This window comes from Lepidochelys olivacea, assembly GCF_965140295.1.
Source record: "Lepidochelys olivacea isolate rLepOli2 genome assembly, chromosome: 1".
Classification (NCBI taxonomy): domain Eukaryota; kingdom Metazoa; phylum Chordata; order Testudines; family Cheloniidae; genus Lepidochelys; species Lepidochelys olivacea.
Genome location: NC_140411.1, coordinates 303407246 through 303423817, shown reverse-complemented (window position 1 = coordinate 303423817; position 16572 = coordinate 303407246). Strand labels below are relative to the sequence as shown.

General features: G+C 39.8%; 1 protein-coding gene across 4 annotated transcripts in view; it reads left to right on the top strand.

The window, feature by feature from the left end:
- The window catches only part of DOCK4 (dedicator of cytokinesis 4), a 420789-nt gene that overhangs the window by 276973 nt on the left and 127244 nt on the right, over positions 1–16572 (top strand). For all 4 annotated transcript variants that reach the window (XM_084616809.1, XM_084616807.1, XM_084616808.1 and 1 more), the window contains exons 16-23: positions 856–962; positions 2271–2427; positions 5039–5136; positions 5258–5341; positions 5473–5573; positions 7295–7376; positions 8339–8509; positions 10139–10331. In XM_084616809.1, the coding sequence (XP_084472935.1) occupies positions 856–962; positions 2271–2427; positions 5039–5136; positions 5258–5341; positions 5473–5573; positions 7295–7376; positions 8339–8509; positions 10139–10331 (993 nt within the window). The remainder of the gene's footprint in view (positions 1–855; positions 963–2270; positions 2428–5038; positions 5137–5257; positions 5342–5472; positions 5574–7294; positions 7377–8338; positions 8510–10138; positions 10332–16572) is intronic.

Below are 16572 nucleotides of genomic sequence, written 5' to 3'. Positions count from 1 at the left end.
ATAATGTTGTTATTGGAGGTAGACATTTTCTGACTTTCTGGTTTTTATATAACATTAATAATAAAAAAAAAAAAGAAGCCACTCAGGGCTAAAACACAAGGCATACGCACAGTTGTAAAAACTTTGAGCTGCAAAGCTCAGGTGTGGATCTCAGCTACCCTAGAATTTCAGGATGTTGGGTCCAAGGTTTTGAATTGGGCCCATCTGCAGTAAATTACATCAAAGAAATTACAGGTTCATCACATATCCTCGAAGTAACTTTTTGGAATTTGGAGAAAACAACACACTCATAACCTTAGGAAGGGGATTTACTTCATAAACATGAAAAGAGACATAAGGTGTGCTGGTGCTAACTAGATGTAAATGGATACCGAATATACACATTCACGCGTTGGATTATTTTCAGTTGCTTTGTCTAAGGGCTTTTCTTCCCTGCAACGTTTAGCGTAAGTGCACTCAAGTTACTCCACTCTACTAGCCTAGCTCAAGTGAGAACAACCATACTGGGAAGCAACACAGAAGCTACACAGAATGATTGCATTAGCAGTGGATGAGTTGTTGTAACTGGAGCTGCTGCATCCCTATAGTTATAGCACTATTAGCAGAGTGTCAGCAGCACTTAATCCTCAATGACCCCCTTTCTCCACCCCCTTATTCCTCCTGACTGGCCAGCTAGCTGAAGTTTAAAGAACCACTTAACGCAAGCTAGAGATTTATGTGTGTGGGGACAGGAGTTGGGTTGGGGCAACACTCAGGTTATACCTCAAGCTAACAGTGCAGTAAAGAAAAATGCTACGCCATGCAGTATAAATCTAAGTCCAGAATGTGAGTGGTTTTATTTATATATGTTTTCAGCAAAAGAAAAGGGCGAGAAGAAGTTGTTTGGCTTTTCTTTCGTGCCCCTGATTCAGGAAAATGGGAGGACATTGCCAGATGGCACTCATGAACTCATTGTGCACAAGGTAATATCAGTCAGAAATCATTCTGTGATGATTCCTCTGAAAAGTACTCCAAATGCCCAGAGGCATTAAACAAAAGAAGACTGAACTGTTAGCAAATGAGTGATAGTCTTATTGTTAAAATATCCTCTCAACATTCTGTTTATAATTGCAGTTGAACCTCGTTATGTATTTCAATGCAGCATGTACTGTAAAGTTGCAGTATCTCAGAATGTAGATTTGAAGAAAACCTCAGTTGCATAAAGAATTCCATAAAGCTAAAAATTGTCACAATGTAAAAATGATAGCCACTTTTGGAGTATATTTGACCAGGTTGACCCCTCCAGGGCCTGCTATTCTTCAGCAGATCTGCTATGTGCGGTCTGTTTAAATTTTTTCATTCAAATGTGCATTCAAGATTTTATCTGTGTTGAGATGGAATTTGATCTACTCCTAATAAATATAACAACTTGCAATATGTAGGTGCTGCTCTGTTCAAAAAACTGTGCAGACTGAGTAGTGTTTTACACCAGATGTGTGGGTACGATCTAAATGCACAGATCCAATGAGGATTTTCCCATCTATAACAAGAGCTACCCATGAAATCTCTTGTATAGGCAAACATTCTTGGTATGCTGAGATGCAAGCTTAAAATTATTTCTAACTTTGCTGTTTGAAAACTCTATTCATTTTTAATTCTGCAACAGACTCCTCTTGTCCAGAGTTGAGCCTGCTCTGGAGCCAGTCAGTGGCTGAGAAGGCCAGAGACAGACTCTGCTGGAGAGAAGACATAAAGAATTAATAAGACTTGTAAAAACATTTTGTTGTGTTAGACTCTAGTACCGATAACATACTAGATGTTTAAGTATATTGTTGAAACAGGGTGGTTTAAAATATCAGGTGCTCAGTTTTTCTGCTGTTTCTCTGTGCATTTATAATGCAAATCTAATCTTTGGACATTTGTGCTGTTCTTATAAATGTTTAAACATCTTTAAGAGACCTGTCTGGTTGGTTCATAATTTATTCAATGATTTGTATGTGCATTATTTTAAGTTCTGTGTTTTGAGAAGTGCTTGATGAAAGATTGTAGGGTATCTATATAAAATAAAGCAGTCAGCAACAAAGACAATGCAACATTTTGTATGTAAAGTTTTTGAAACAAAAAACATACTGTTTCTAAGAGATTTGGCTTGTTGCAATGCAGTTTGGGTGAGAGCCTCCGCTAGTGAAAATTATCATAGCTCCATTGATTTCAACAGAGCTACCAGTTTGCACAAGATGAGTCCTTTGTTTTTATTCATTGCAATGATTTTAACTTGGTTATTTTCACAGTGTGAAGAAAACACAAACCTTCAGGATTCTAGTCGCTACCTCAAACTCCCCTTTTCAAAGGGAATTCTCCTAGGGAATAACCACCAAGCAATAAAAACCACTAAAGAGTCTTTCTGGATTACGTCTTTTCTCTGCTCCACTAAACTCACACAAAATGGTAAGATGATATGTTGATTATTTAAACATGATGAACTCAAGTGAATTTGATGGGTGGATTTTTCAACACTAAATGGGCACTAAAGCACTCGTGTTATGACATAAAAGATAGCCGATGCTCTCTTTTGGGGCTTTAAAAAACAGTATTTTTCCTTACTTTTGATGACCGGATGGAAACACATGGTACATGGTGAACCATTGATTTTATGCAGTTCAAGGATGCTTTTAAATTAACATAATATTGGAATTACGTACGTTATTTTTAGAATGAGTCATCAAAATCCAGCTGCTTTGAAAAATCTCTTAATCTGTGTTATTTTTTTAAAACATGCTTATTGTAGGCTTCAGGGTAAAGCAGTTTTTATTTATTTACATTGCTTTTTGCTTATTGCTTTTCTGATATGACATTGCTTTCCCCTCCCTTTTAAGTCAAGGATCATTTAGCGAGTTATGATTAGTTAAAATAACCTTATATTCCTGTTAGTGTTGTGAATATATAATCTATGATGAAGCATACAGGAAGATTTGTGTTTTGAGTTGTTCCACTATACCACATAAGATTCTTGGTTTGGTTTCTGTATGCCTAATAGTACAATTCATGATGGCAAGGAAGTGTGGCAGGATACCTTCTTCATCTCACCACACTTAGCGCTTCCCCCCTGGCGATGGTGGGCCTGGGGTAATCAGCCCCACTCAAGCACGGTTTGCCTTCCCCCTTCGGTTCTCCCGTGGTCATATTTTCAGGGTAGGCCTGAGGGTTGTCCTAAGGGGTGATCCTTCACCAAACAAAAAGGAAACAGACTCAAAAACAAACAAACAAAACCCAAGGTGGGTACCTTTCGCTGTCTCCTCACTGGTGCAGGGTGTCGCCCTGTTGGCTGCTCTGGGGTGTCAGTCCTTCCCCTGGCAGGCACTCAGGTTTGGCTCTTTCCCCTATGGGAAGGAGCACAGCCTCTCACCCTGGAGACGCTTATTTCCCTATTGCCACTAGCCTGGCAGCAGCTTCTCTCTCTCTTCCCCCTTTCTCTCACCAGAGGAGGGGTTTTTAAAGGCCTCAGGCAGCCTTAATTGGAATCAGGTGTCTCTCATTGACCTGAGGTAACTTCTCAGCTAGTAGGGAAGAGGGCCTTCAACATACTGGGGCTAATGTATCTACCTTCTAGCACCCTCTTGCAGCCATCCAGCCTGATTTTGTCAGAGAAACTACTCACAGACAACCAGATCCTTTCTTCTCATAAATATTCTTTATGTACACTTGAGACTGTTCTTTGATATCCTATTTTGGTTTTGCTTTGTGTTTTGTTTTTGTTTTTTAGTGTTTTGGTTTCATTGTTAGTTTTTGTTTTGAGTGCTCTGAAACCAGTTATTACAGCCTGTTCTGTAGAGGTGCTGTGGTTTCCCCGTGGTGCCTGTTCTGCCAGTTGGTGTTCAGCAGGAACACCAGGAAGTCAGTGACAAGTTGAATGCTGTAGACTAGCTAGTCCTCCGTCGTTTTTACATGTCCCACAGCCACAGCCTTTTTCATTTGAAATTTGATAGTTGACATGACTTCATTGACCTTGACCACCGTGTTCTCAATGTGAATGAGGAGAGAGGGGAACTTACCAGCTTTGTTCAGACCTGAACCTAGGATACAAGGAATCTGTTAGATCAGTGACTCTGAAGCCAGGAAGGCATCATACTTTTTTACCCAGCTTTTTCACTAGCTTCTTTTTCTTGTTGCGTTTCTTCAGAGCCTCTGTGTTTGTGATGGATGTTGACCGCTGTGGCCTCATCACAATGTTGCTGGTCTCCTAGTGCGCAGACTGAGAATTTAGGACATGGGTAGACTTAGGTCTGACTTTACCAGAGAAACATTTATCAAACTAACAAATCAGCTCATGTTTAAAGAGTAGGCCTGTGAAATGTGAGTTTTTCTCTCCTCTTGAGTGCAATTTTTTTTCACCACCATTGACTTTTTCCCTGTTCAAACCTCCATTTTCCTGAAGGGTTTGTTATATTCCTATATCTCTGTTGAGAACTGTTTCATTTTCTGGTTTCTCTTGACATGTGAAAGTGGTTGTCTCTTTTCCCGGTCACCTGGGATTCTCATATCTCATATTGTTCTTGTACTCAGTTCAGGTCATTTATACTTGACTATTCTCTAGCTGTATTTTGCCCCTTAAATGATTTCTTTGAAGTGAACATCTTAGAGTTGCATTTTTTTATCCCCAACAAATCCTTTGTAATGAGAATCAACCCTCTATCTACCTAGTTCCTTCAGAAAAAAAGTGAAAATAAATTTTTTCCCTATTGTCTTTAGCCAGTCTCATTTGATGAGTCAAAGATGATCCAAGAATCAAATTACATTGCTAGTTGCGTCATCCAAAAGTTGCATTTAAACAAAGATATGCTGCATAGTTGCTTGAAGAAGAAAAGTGTTCAGAATTATTAATGGAGCAATTTCAAGTTTTGGCTGAACAAGCTGGCCAGATCATGTTACTGCAGACCCTAGGCAGTTCCTTTATTAGATGATGTAAACTCAGTTTTCATATATAGGTTGCAACTGAAGAATTTTAAAATCTAAAGTGCTGGCATTCTTTCAGCTTTAATCTTCAGTGTATTTTTTGCAGGGGATATGCTTGACCTTCTTAAGTGGAGAGCCCACCCAGACAAAATAGCAGGTTGCCTCACAAAATTAAAAGAAATCGATGGTTCAGAAATAGTAAAGGTATACATTGTTATTTCCTTGTTTCTTTTGCAATTAACTAATATAAGGAAAATAATTTCTTTACATCTTACAAAGAAGTATATTTGATAATAAATTCTTGTTATTCTTCCTCCACTTATAGTTTCTTCAAGACACACTGGATACTTTATTTGGCATTTTAGATGAAAATTCCCAAAAATATGGGTCAAAAGTATTTGATTCTTTGGTAAGTTGTACTTTATGGTTCTGCATAACCATGCTTACAATAAAGATACTTGATAATTTTTAAATAAGATTGTAACACTTTAACAAACGAGAAAAGGGCATTACAATTTTTCTTTTTCCTTTTTTCTTTAGGTTCACATAATAAATTTGCTACAGGACAGCAAGTTTCATCATTTTAAGCCAGTAATGGACACTTACATTGAAAGTCATTTTGCAGGTGCACTTGCATACAGGTAGGGTCCTAACTTTTTGTAACTGTTTGGAATTTTGACAATTATAGGTACTAAGCAGAGCCAGCCATAAAAGTAAATTAATAAATGTGTTGAACTTAATTTCTTCTGATACTATATTTTAATCTCCAAAATGAAGTCCAATAATAGCTGAAATAATTTTAAATGATCAGAGAAGTTACTTCTTTCAGTTCTAATATTGGATTAAGAACTAGACTTTGAATAGTCTTCTATCTTTAACTTGAGCATAATGGGTGAAAACCAGATATTGATCTTGGATTTGAACATCAAGTAAAAATAAATAAATAAAGTGCATTCCTCTTTATGTAATTTGCCATCATGCTATGGCAAGCTAGAGCTTAAAACTAGAGCCAGTTGAAATTTTTAAATGTTAAATTTCAAAAATCTTGGGGAAAATTTTGCAAAATATTCTGTCCATCTCTCACCCTTCTGCTCCCCTCAACCAGCTCAACTTAAAACCCACTTCTTCCCCAAACTTTTCCAATGCTGATCTCACCAGTGGTGTCCTTTTATTCAGGCCCACCTGAAATGCGGCAATTGGTGTCTGGGTTTTTTGGACTGTAAATTCTAATAACCTTATTATTCATCTCATGATGAACCGCAGCCACCTGGAGGATGTTATATGGCTATATAACTGTTTAGGGCAGAAAGTGAAGATCATGGTGCATATTCTGCAAAGGCTTACATATATGTTTAAATTTATGCCCTGAAAAGTCCCACTGACTTCAGTGGAACTATGCACAATACTTTTAAAGTTAAATATGTGCATGCGTCTTTGTACTATATCCAACTGAAGATTCTTAGGTATTCAGAATGCAAGTATCCACACTGAAACTTGGCCAGGACGCTATGGCTCATAGCCCTACTATTGTGAAAAATACCATGGGATCTTTAATGACTGTAAATGGTTTGGAGGACATTTCTTATGCATCTAAAATCAAGAGAGACTGCTCCTAGCAGTGCAGTACCCCTACCATCATGGTGTTCTACTGTCTCTGAGTATACAGTACTGAATCATGTACATCACTTATTTCCGTACTCTGCTTAGTCGTTGTTGATTTACCATCTAAGGGTTTGTCTACACTTACTGGGGGATCGACACGCAATGATCGATGCATCATTATAGCGTAGTGTGGACCCCACAGAAAGTAGATCTAAGTACGTTGACTTCAGCTATGTTGTTCACGTAGCTGAAGTTGCGTAACTTAGATCGATCTCCCCCCGTAGTGTAGACAAGGCCTAAGTACTGCTCAGGTCCAATGCTACTTAGTTTTTGTGATCTAATGAGATCATAATCCAAAATCACATGACTTCAGGGAGAAGCAGAGACTATTTTAAATGCAAAGTGATTTGTTCTTATGCATTAAATGAGTTTTTGCATCTTTATCAAAAGCTATTTAAGTGTTTATACTTAATACTACAGTCAAATTGTTAATTAACAATCAGATGACTTTGTAGCAGATCTACAATTAAGTGAAAGTTTGGCCCTGTTATTATGTACAATAGACTGCTTTTGCAAGTTGAGCAAACTGGTAATGCTGGAAGAAGACACCTTGTGTTACCGAAACTTTTTTTATGTTTATTTTATGAAAGCTATTTGTTCACATTTCAAATCCTAAATAAGTATAGTCCATACTAAGAAATTTGTTAAATAATGCTTTCCACGCTTCTGCATTGTAATCATTTTCCTTTTTATGTTCTAGAGATCTTATAAAAGTACTTAAGTGGCATGTTGATCGAGTAACAGACATGGAGATACAAGAGCATATCCATGAAGTGTTAAAGGTAATAGAAATCATCAGAGACAATAATATACCTGACCAGTGCATTTGTATAGCAGTACTAATTGAAATCAATTGATTTCATATGCATTGTGAGAATTACAAAACCTGTTCAGTGCACTCACACACCTGTTGGGTACAATCAGTCAGTTTATTCGCCCTTCTGGAAACTCTTAATGTGAAAAGAGTTGATTCATGGTGTTGACTCCAGTAGAACTCGGGAACTGAGGACTCATTTGTTGATTGCAATACGGATAGTAGTTGGTTTCAGGAACTTATGTAGATTACACACGTGGTAATTAAGTCTGTGATAAAATAGAAGACTCCCGTGACCAGAAATAGCAATTTAATGAGACTGTCCTTATGTCCCAGACAGTTCTATTAAAACTGGAGTTTTGGTTTGGTTTCAGTCAACCCAAGTTACCATCAGTCACGCTCTCTATTCCTCTTTCACTGCCTCTCTGTCGTCCATTTCCCTCCTCACTTGCAGCTGTTTGGATAAGGTCTCGCCTCACCTCTTACTTGAAGTTGAACATTGTGTTATATTATCAATCTACTTAATATATACTCCAGCAATTTGCAACTTAAGGTCAGTTTGTTTTGTCACTGATGTTGCCTCATTCTCTGGTTATTGTTAAGAGGAAAACCTTTTTTTGAAATGGGAAAACAAATAACTAGATTTCCTAGTCCTCAATGCCACCTCTTGATGAGCAAGTGCTCCCTGGTGTATAGATTTTATTAAAGGAAAAAGAGTAAAAAATGTTGAGAGGCCTTATTAAAAGATTGGCAGTAGATTGCTGCTAATAAGGAGATTAAAAACTTTCCAGAATTACATGGCATGTTCTCCATACTGACAAGTGCTATAAATACGTTTGAATTATATAATTTCGCTATGTTTTATATTTACTAATTTTAAAGAATAATGAGTTCAATATGACTCAGGATCTTGTGTTTTGGCATTTGTAGGCACAAGAATATGTCTTTAAATATATAGTTCAGTCTCGGAGGCTTTTCTCGCTTGCTACTGGTGGACAAAATGAGGAGGAATTCCGCTGCTGTATTCAAGAGCTGCTTATGTCAATACGATTTTTCCTTTCCCAAGAGAGCAAAGGGGCTAGCGCTTTAACTCAATCACAAGTAAGTATCATGAGTTTACTCTGTTGGATTATTATCGTTACCAGTATTCAATGGGAAAATGTGTGTGTGTGTGTGTTTGTTACACAGAAGGTCAAATTCATGTTGTCCTTAGTAAATTGATAGTTCCAGTTTATGCTTGAACCGGTTGTGGCTTATAATGAAAATTTTCTGTACCTCCAACTTCTGAATAGCAGAACTAGGGTTACCTTAGCCAGACTGTCTGTTCTGAATCGGAAAAGGATTGTAGTCTGTTAATACTTGCTCCAATTGTTAGAAGAAATCATAACTGCAAAACAGAAATCGAATTGTGTCTCCACATGATTTTGGGTATTCAGTGTTGCATCATTGCCCAGCTTGTTTAAGCACCTTGAAACCTGGTCTCTTGAACCCCCAAAAAGATTTCTCACTTTTAAAGATTTAATATAATAATCTTGATAATGTGCACATTGTGCTTTAATCAGATTCTTAAGTTACACTGGGCCTATTAAAATTGACCACTGCAAAAGGCAGTGGTCAAAACACATTGAGAACAACTCTATAAATCCAAAATTTTATACAATGACAGAGCTCTCACTTTGGGGGAAAATATTGGACACTAGGTATCTTCAGAAAATGTTTCAGTGCATCCCCAGCCCACTCCATGGCATATTCTCCTGACCAAAGATCTGCTTTTCCATGATAGTTCATCCCTTTGAGCTTTTCCATGTTTCAGGAAAAGACAAAATTAGTAGGCAAAGAGCAGAGAGATGATTAGGCCAAATTCTTCCATCAGATCTCATATGAGCAGCTTAACTGAAGTATTTTGGGCAAAATCATATAAATGAGCAACTCTGGGATTTTCCCACATTCCAAGTAGTATCTTTAACTTTCTAGCTGTTTACATCATCCACACTGGGACGAATACTAAAAGGAGATGAGGGTTGGCTCGAATAGGTGATTTTCATTTCAATGAAGTAGGGTCAGAAAGGTAGAAGGAAAGACATTCCAGGTTGTAACTATCTTTATGTAACATAACTTTATTTTTCTTCAGTATTTCTTGTTTATCCTTCAAACCCATTTCGTTCTCCAATGAACTACTAGCTCTATTTTTAGATTTCTAAAGTGCTGTTTCCATCCAAAATAACCTCTTTAAATACTGGAAAAAAATGAGAGAGACACTGTTGTATTCCTTACCTAGAGGAACCTCAATGTCACCTGTTCGTGGCATCTGCCAGTTTCTGTTGTCCTTGTGAGCGAATAACCTCATCTTACTTGTGGCTCGTGTGAAGCCTGTAAGTGATAAAGTATCTGTAGTCAAAGTTCAGTTGTTTTATTTGATAAAAGTTGGGATGTTCATGAGAGAGAAAAACAAAGAACCTTAAATAATAGGCTGAATCGTGTTTTAAAAGAAAATAAATATATAGCTTTAAATCTGAGTAACATGAGGATATTTCTTCTGAAAATCTAACAAATTGATTTGAATGTTTCAAATCTGTATCACATTTTATAACTTGAAATTGAAACGTGAAAATAGGTTTCCATGGCTGCTAAAAGTATGTGATGCTCTTGTCACTGGTCATTCTGTAAATGCTGAAAATTTCAAGGGTGTTTCTATGTATTTAATTGGTATTTTTTAACCTTCTTCTTTAGGCTGTTTTTCTCTGCTCCTTCCCAGCTGTATACTCTGAGCTGCTGAAGCTCTTTGATGTGCGAGAGGTGGCAAACTTGGTGCATGATACTCTGGGCAGCTTGCCAACTATCATGCATGTGGATGAATCCCTTCAAGCTGTTAAACTGCAGTGCATTGGTAAAACAGTGGAAAGTCAACTATACACTCATCCAGGTAAGGTGATAACATCCTGAGCTGCCTTCAGTCAGAAAAACCTTAATGACATCTCACATGCACAGGTCAGTAGAGGCAGGGGTAAAAAACAGGTTTCATAGTCCTGTTTCTTGAAAGTTACAATTCCCGAAGCATTGTTTTGCAAAGACAGTTACACTAAAAAAGTCGTCTATTTTACACAGTATGGTTAGTAAGATTCCAGTTGTAAAACACGAGACTAGTAATGGCCAAAGCTGTGGTTTTGTTTGAACCATGAGCTAGTGCTGGATAGGTGTAGGCATGTGGAGTTTTTGTTACATTTTTAGCTCCGCTAATGTGTCTTTTTGTGAAAGTTATAAGCTTTTTTTATCTTAATGGGAAGTCTTGGAGTCTAATTCTTACACACCCATAAAAGAAATTTGTCTCTGTAAGTATTGCAGGTTCAGGTATTGCCCTACACCAGTTTTATGCTGTTGAGTCTCCACTGAGATCAATGGAGTCACGACAGCATAAAACTGTAGTAACTACCTATATGTGTGTTGCCAGAGTAGCTAAGTAATAGAAAAATCAAAGACGTTTGTAGAAAGAGCAGACTTACCACTGGAAGCAGTAGTTTATGAGAATGGAACACAACCACTTCCCCCTTCATACTGCAATTTCTTCTTGTACATTGTGAAAGTGGCCAACTCCCAGAGTCTGATCCTCCAGCAGCCCCATAGCTCCTGGTCTGCTTTGTACCACTTCAGTAATGCAAACCATATAGAAATCTAGCAGATCCAGCTGCTTGGGGACCCTCTTAGTGTAAGAAGTATGTCACAAGTAGGGCCAGAATATTGCTGAGCTCTGTGTATCCCTGGACACCATAACTGGACTGCTCTAAGTTACGCTCGTGGACAAATCAGCTCCAGTGTCCCTGAGTGCAGGGAGGCTTAAAAACACCTTTGTCAGGGTATACTCTACCCCCTTCTCCCTTTGGCTGTTCCGAGCAGAGCTCTGCTGCAGTGAGAATTTGGCCTATTATTTTATGTACATGGGAAGGACTGAATATGTATATTTTTGGCTGCATCCTAGCCAGACTGACCTTAATCTCTCTCTCTGTGTTAGTACGAAATTGAGATGACAATGATACTTACTTTTAACACAGCAAACTTTGGAAAGGCAAAACAAATGGAAAAAGTGGTAACTGGAATTTTCAAAAGCACCTCAGTGACTTAGGAGCACAAGCCCCATGAAAGATGAGTAGGTGTTTTTGAAAATCCCACACTTATAGTAATTTCATGATAAAAGAAAATTGGAACACAAACAAAAGTGGCGGAATATTTCAGAATGATCTGGGTAGAGTAGGAACATTAGCAGTTAGTGCCATGCCATTCAAAGTAGAGACATTAGAGTAATGAAGCCAGAACAAAAAACACAAAACACCGGAACATAATATATATTTTCAATGCTTTTAAGCTGCAAAACATAGGAGAAGCTTTTAGGACATTATTTTTTAATAACCTTAGCACTTTCGGCTCATGCTTAAAACCGCTTAGGAAAACAAACAAATGTCTGAGAAACATAGTTAGAGATACTGGAACAGGTCCTAACGTGCATGCCGGCTGCTTTGCTTTGCTCAGGGGGTGCAAAGCAGCCAGAAAACCAGCCAATTTGACCCCCCACCCAATGGATTCTCCCAGTTTGCCATAGTGGTTTCTAGATCACCCCCATACGTGCCCTTTGTGAGAAACCAATAGATAATGGGTGTGGCTGGGCTATCCCTGTAGCTGCCAGAACAGACTTTGAGCAGCCTTTATAGCAATCTTGACATACCTTTGTAGCAATCTTAAGGCTGCTCTAACATACGCCTTCCATTTTCCAGCCAGCTTAGAACATAAGAACAGCCATACTGCATCAGACCAATGGTCTGCCTAGCCCAGTATCCTGTTTTCTGACAGTGGAAAATGCCAGATGCTTCAGAGAGAATGAACAGAACAGGCAGTCATCAAACAATCCATCCCCTGTCATCCACACCCAGCTTCTGGCAGTCAGAGGCTAGGGGCACACAGAGCATGGGGTGGCATCCCTGCACATTTTGGCTAATAGCCATTGATGGACCTATCTTCCAGGAACTTATTTAATTCTTTTTTGAACCCTGTTGTTAGAGAGCTTATTCCTTCACTCTCCCACTTCTCTGGTCCTTCTTGCATGAACAGAGAGCAACAATACCCGAAGTCCGAAGGTGCAAACAATTCGATGTTTATTGGGGTGAACTTCCAGCAAGCTTAAATACAAGTTCCTTTTTCCTTATTTTCGAATCCCAACTTACTTCCTGTTTGCCCCTAATTTATATGGTAATATTCTTAGCTATACCTTAACCAATCATTCTACTGAAATTTAACTAACCAATCCTAACATATTGTAACATGATTAGCTAACCAGTTATATCCCACCACAATAATTAGATTACACCCAGCAAAATTAATTATACAGTAGACAGAAACAATCACAGAACCAGACAGAGATTATACAGACAAACAATAGCAAAGTGGGAACTATAATGACAAAACAATACAGAAGTGAGGATTTCACATCCCAGCTATTGATAAGTGAGTTCTTGCCAGACAGGATGCTATCAAACTAAGTTTCCTTTTACATTTTCTAGGCACTTCCTTTTCTCTGGAGGTGATAGGAATACAATCCTGTCCTGATAGTGCCTGACAGCCCAATAGCACCTTATTTCAATGTGACTAGTTTGGAATGTGAGGATGTGACTGTTCGCTTCCTAGCTTATGGCTGCCTCTGCTGCTTAGCCAAAGGCCTTAGCCTAAGAACAGGGCCTCAGACTGTCACAGTAAGAGAAGGACCTTACACTGGCAGACAGTGATTTTGATTCTTTCTTTTATACCTCTAACTAGCCAAGTGATAAGAATACACCTAAATTCTTAAAGTACAGGCCTTTACAGACAGGCCTGAATATCTATATCCTAACACCTGTTATACTTTTGGCCTTCACAATATCCCCTGGCAATGAGTTCCACAGATTGACTGTGTGTTGTGTGAAGAAGTACTTCTTTACTTTTGTTTTAAACCTGCTCCCTATTCATTTCATTGGGTGATCCCTGGTTCTTGTGTTTTGTGAAGGATTAATTAACACTTAGAATCATAGAATATCAGGGTTGGAAGGGACCTCAGGAGGTCATCTAGTCCAACCCCCTGCTCAAAGCAGGACCAATCCCCAACTAAAGCATCCCAGCCAGGGCTTTGTCAAGCCTGATCTTAAAAACCTCAAAGGAAGGAGATTCCACCACCTCCCTAGGTAACGCATTCCAGTGCTTCACCACCCTCCTAGTGAAAAAGTTTTTTCCGAATATCCAACCTAAACCTCCCCCACTGCAACTTAAGACCATTACTCCTCGTTCTGTCATCTGCTACCACTGAGAACAGTCTAGATCCATCCTCTTTGGAACCTCCTTTCAGGTAGTTGAAAGCAACTATCAAATCCCCCCTCATTCTTCTCTTCTGCAGACTAAACAATCTCAGTTCCCTCAGCCTCTCCTCATAAGTCATGTGTTCCAGTCCCCTAATCATTTTTGTTGCCCTCCGCTGGACTCTTTCCAGTTTTTCCACATCCTTCTTGTAGTGTGGGGCCCAAAACTGGACACAGTACTCCAGATGAGGCCTCACCAATGTCGAATAGAGGGGAATGATCACGTCCCTCGAACTGCTGGCTATGCCCCTACTTATACATCCCAAAATGCCATTGGCCTTCTTGGCAACAAGGGCACACTGTTGACTCATATCCAGCTTCTCGTCCACTGTAACCCTAGGTCCTTTTCTGCAGAACTGCTGCCTAGCCATTCGGTCCCTAGTCTGTAGCGGTGCATGGAATTCTTCCGTCCTAAGTGCAGGACTCTGCACTTGTCCTTGTTGAACCTCATCAGATGTCTTTTGGCCCAATCCTCTAATTTGTCTAGGGCCCTCTGTATCCTAGTCCTACCCTCCAGCATATCTACCTCTCCTCCCAGTTTAGTGTCATCTGCAAACTTGCTGAGGGTGCAATCCACATCATCCTCCAGATCATTTATGAAGATATTGAACAAAACCGGCCCAAGGACCGACCCTTGGGGCTCTCCACTTGATACCGCCTGCCAACTAGACATGGAGTCATTGATCACTACCCGCTGAGCCCGATGATCTCGCCAGCTTTCTATCCACCTTATAGTCCATTCATCCAGCCCATACTACTTTAACTTGCTGGCAAGAATACTGTGGGAGACCATGTCAAAAGCTTTGCTCCCTGAACAGTTTATATCCATCCATGACCGTACTCCAGTCATGTGAGTTATCCCACCAAGTCTCTGTTATTCCAATCACATCATAATTCCTTGACTGTGCCAGGACTTCCAGTTCTCCCTGCTTGTTTCCCAGGCTTCTTGCATTTGTGTATAGGCACTTGAGATAACTTGCTGATTGTCCCTCTTTCTCAATATGAGGCAGAAGCCCTCCCCTCTTGCGCTCTCCTGCTCGTTCTTCCTCTCGGTATCCCACATTCCCATTTACCTCAGGCTTTGGTCTCCTTTTCCCAGTGAAGCTAGTTTAAAGCCCTCCTCACTAGGTTAGCCAGCCTGCTTGCGAAGATGCTCTTCCCTCTCTTAGTTAGGTGGAGCCCGTCTCTGCCTAGCAATCCTTCTTCTTGGAACAACATCCCATGGTCAAAGAATCCAAAGCCTTCTGTCTGACGCCACCTGCATAGCCATTCATTGACTTCCACGATTCGACGGTCTCTTCCCAGGCCTTTTCCTTCCACGGGGAGGATGGACGAGAACACCACTTGCGCCTCAAACTCCTTTATCCTTCTTCCCTATTCGCTGGTTCTCTGACCTGGAGCCAGAGGTGCACTGTGGTCTGGCCAAGGGGCAAAAAGGAGCAGGGGAGTGGGGGCAGAGGGCGGAGAGGAGCCCTTGGTCGGCTGGTGGGCAGGTCAAGAGGGGGGGGGGAGCCAGCGGGGTGTCAGGGTGTAGTGCAAACGGAGCAGGACGGGGCCCCTTCTGAGCATGGGGCCGGTTCCCTGGAGCCACTGGCGCCCTTGTAAACCCAGTACTGCATGCCATTCATGATTCCTTAGACCTCTGGCATATCCCCCCTTAGTCATCTCTTTTTCAAGCTGAAAAGTCCCAGTCCTTTTAATCTTTCCTCATATGGAAGCTGTTCCATACCCTTAATTATTTTTGTTGTCCTTCTCTATCTTTTCCAGTTCTAATATTTCTTTTTTAAGATGGGGTGACCAAGACCTGCACACAATATTCAATATTATATAGGAGCATTATGATATTTATTGTCTTATTCTCTATATCTTTCTCAATGGTTCCTAACATTCTCTTCGCTTTTTTGACTGCTGCTGCATATTGAGCGGATGTTTTCAGAGGATTATCCACAATAACTCCAAGATCTTTTTCTTAAGTGGTAACAGCTAATTTAGATCCCATCAGTTTGTATGTATAGTTGGGATTATGTTGTACAATATGCATTACTTTGCATTTATCAACACTGAATATCAACTGCCCTTTTGTGCCCAGTCACCCAGTTTTGAGAGATCTCTTTGTAACTCTTTGCAGTCTGCTTTGGACTTTACTACCTTGAATAATTTTTTTATCGTCTGCAAATTTTGCCACCTCACTGTTTACACCTTTTTTTACAGATCATTTATGAATATGTTGAACAGCACTGGTCCCAGTACAGATCCATGGGGGACATCACTGTTTACCTCTCTCCATTCTGAAAATTGACCATTTATCCCTACTCTTTGTTTTCTATCTTTTGTCCAGTTACTGATCCACGAGAGGATCTTCCTTCTTACCCCATGACAGCTTACTCTGCTTAAGAGCCTTTGGTGAGGGACCTTGTCAAAGGCTTTCTGAAAGTCCAAATCCACTATATCCACTAAATCACTCTGAAAGCTTCACAATCAAGGCAGTGTAAAGGTGACTTAAAGCCACCTTTCCTCTTCCCTCTCTATCCTGTACTGAGTGCAGCTCAGCCAGAGCAGAGAATCTAGCCTACAGAATGAAATTCAGAGAAAATGGATTTAATTCCCTATCAGGAATTATTGAGGATGCTCTTGCAATTTTATATCCCACTCTAGTCTGGAAATGGTACAATGAGGGCAATGCTCATGATACAATGTTCTTAGTTAAAAGTGTCAGTGAAACTAGATTTGGGAAAATGAATACTCCTTTAAGAGTACAAGCCCCAACAATGACAATGTGGTATTAACGTGAAG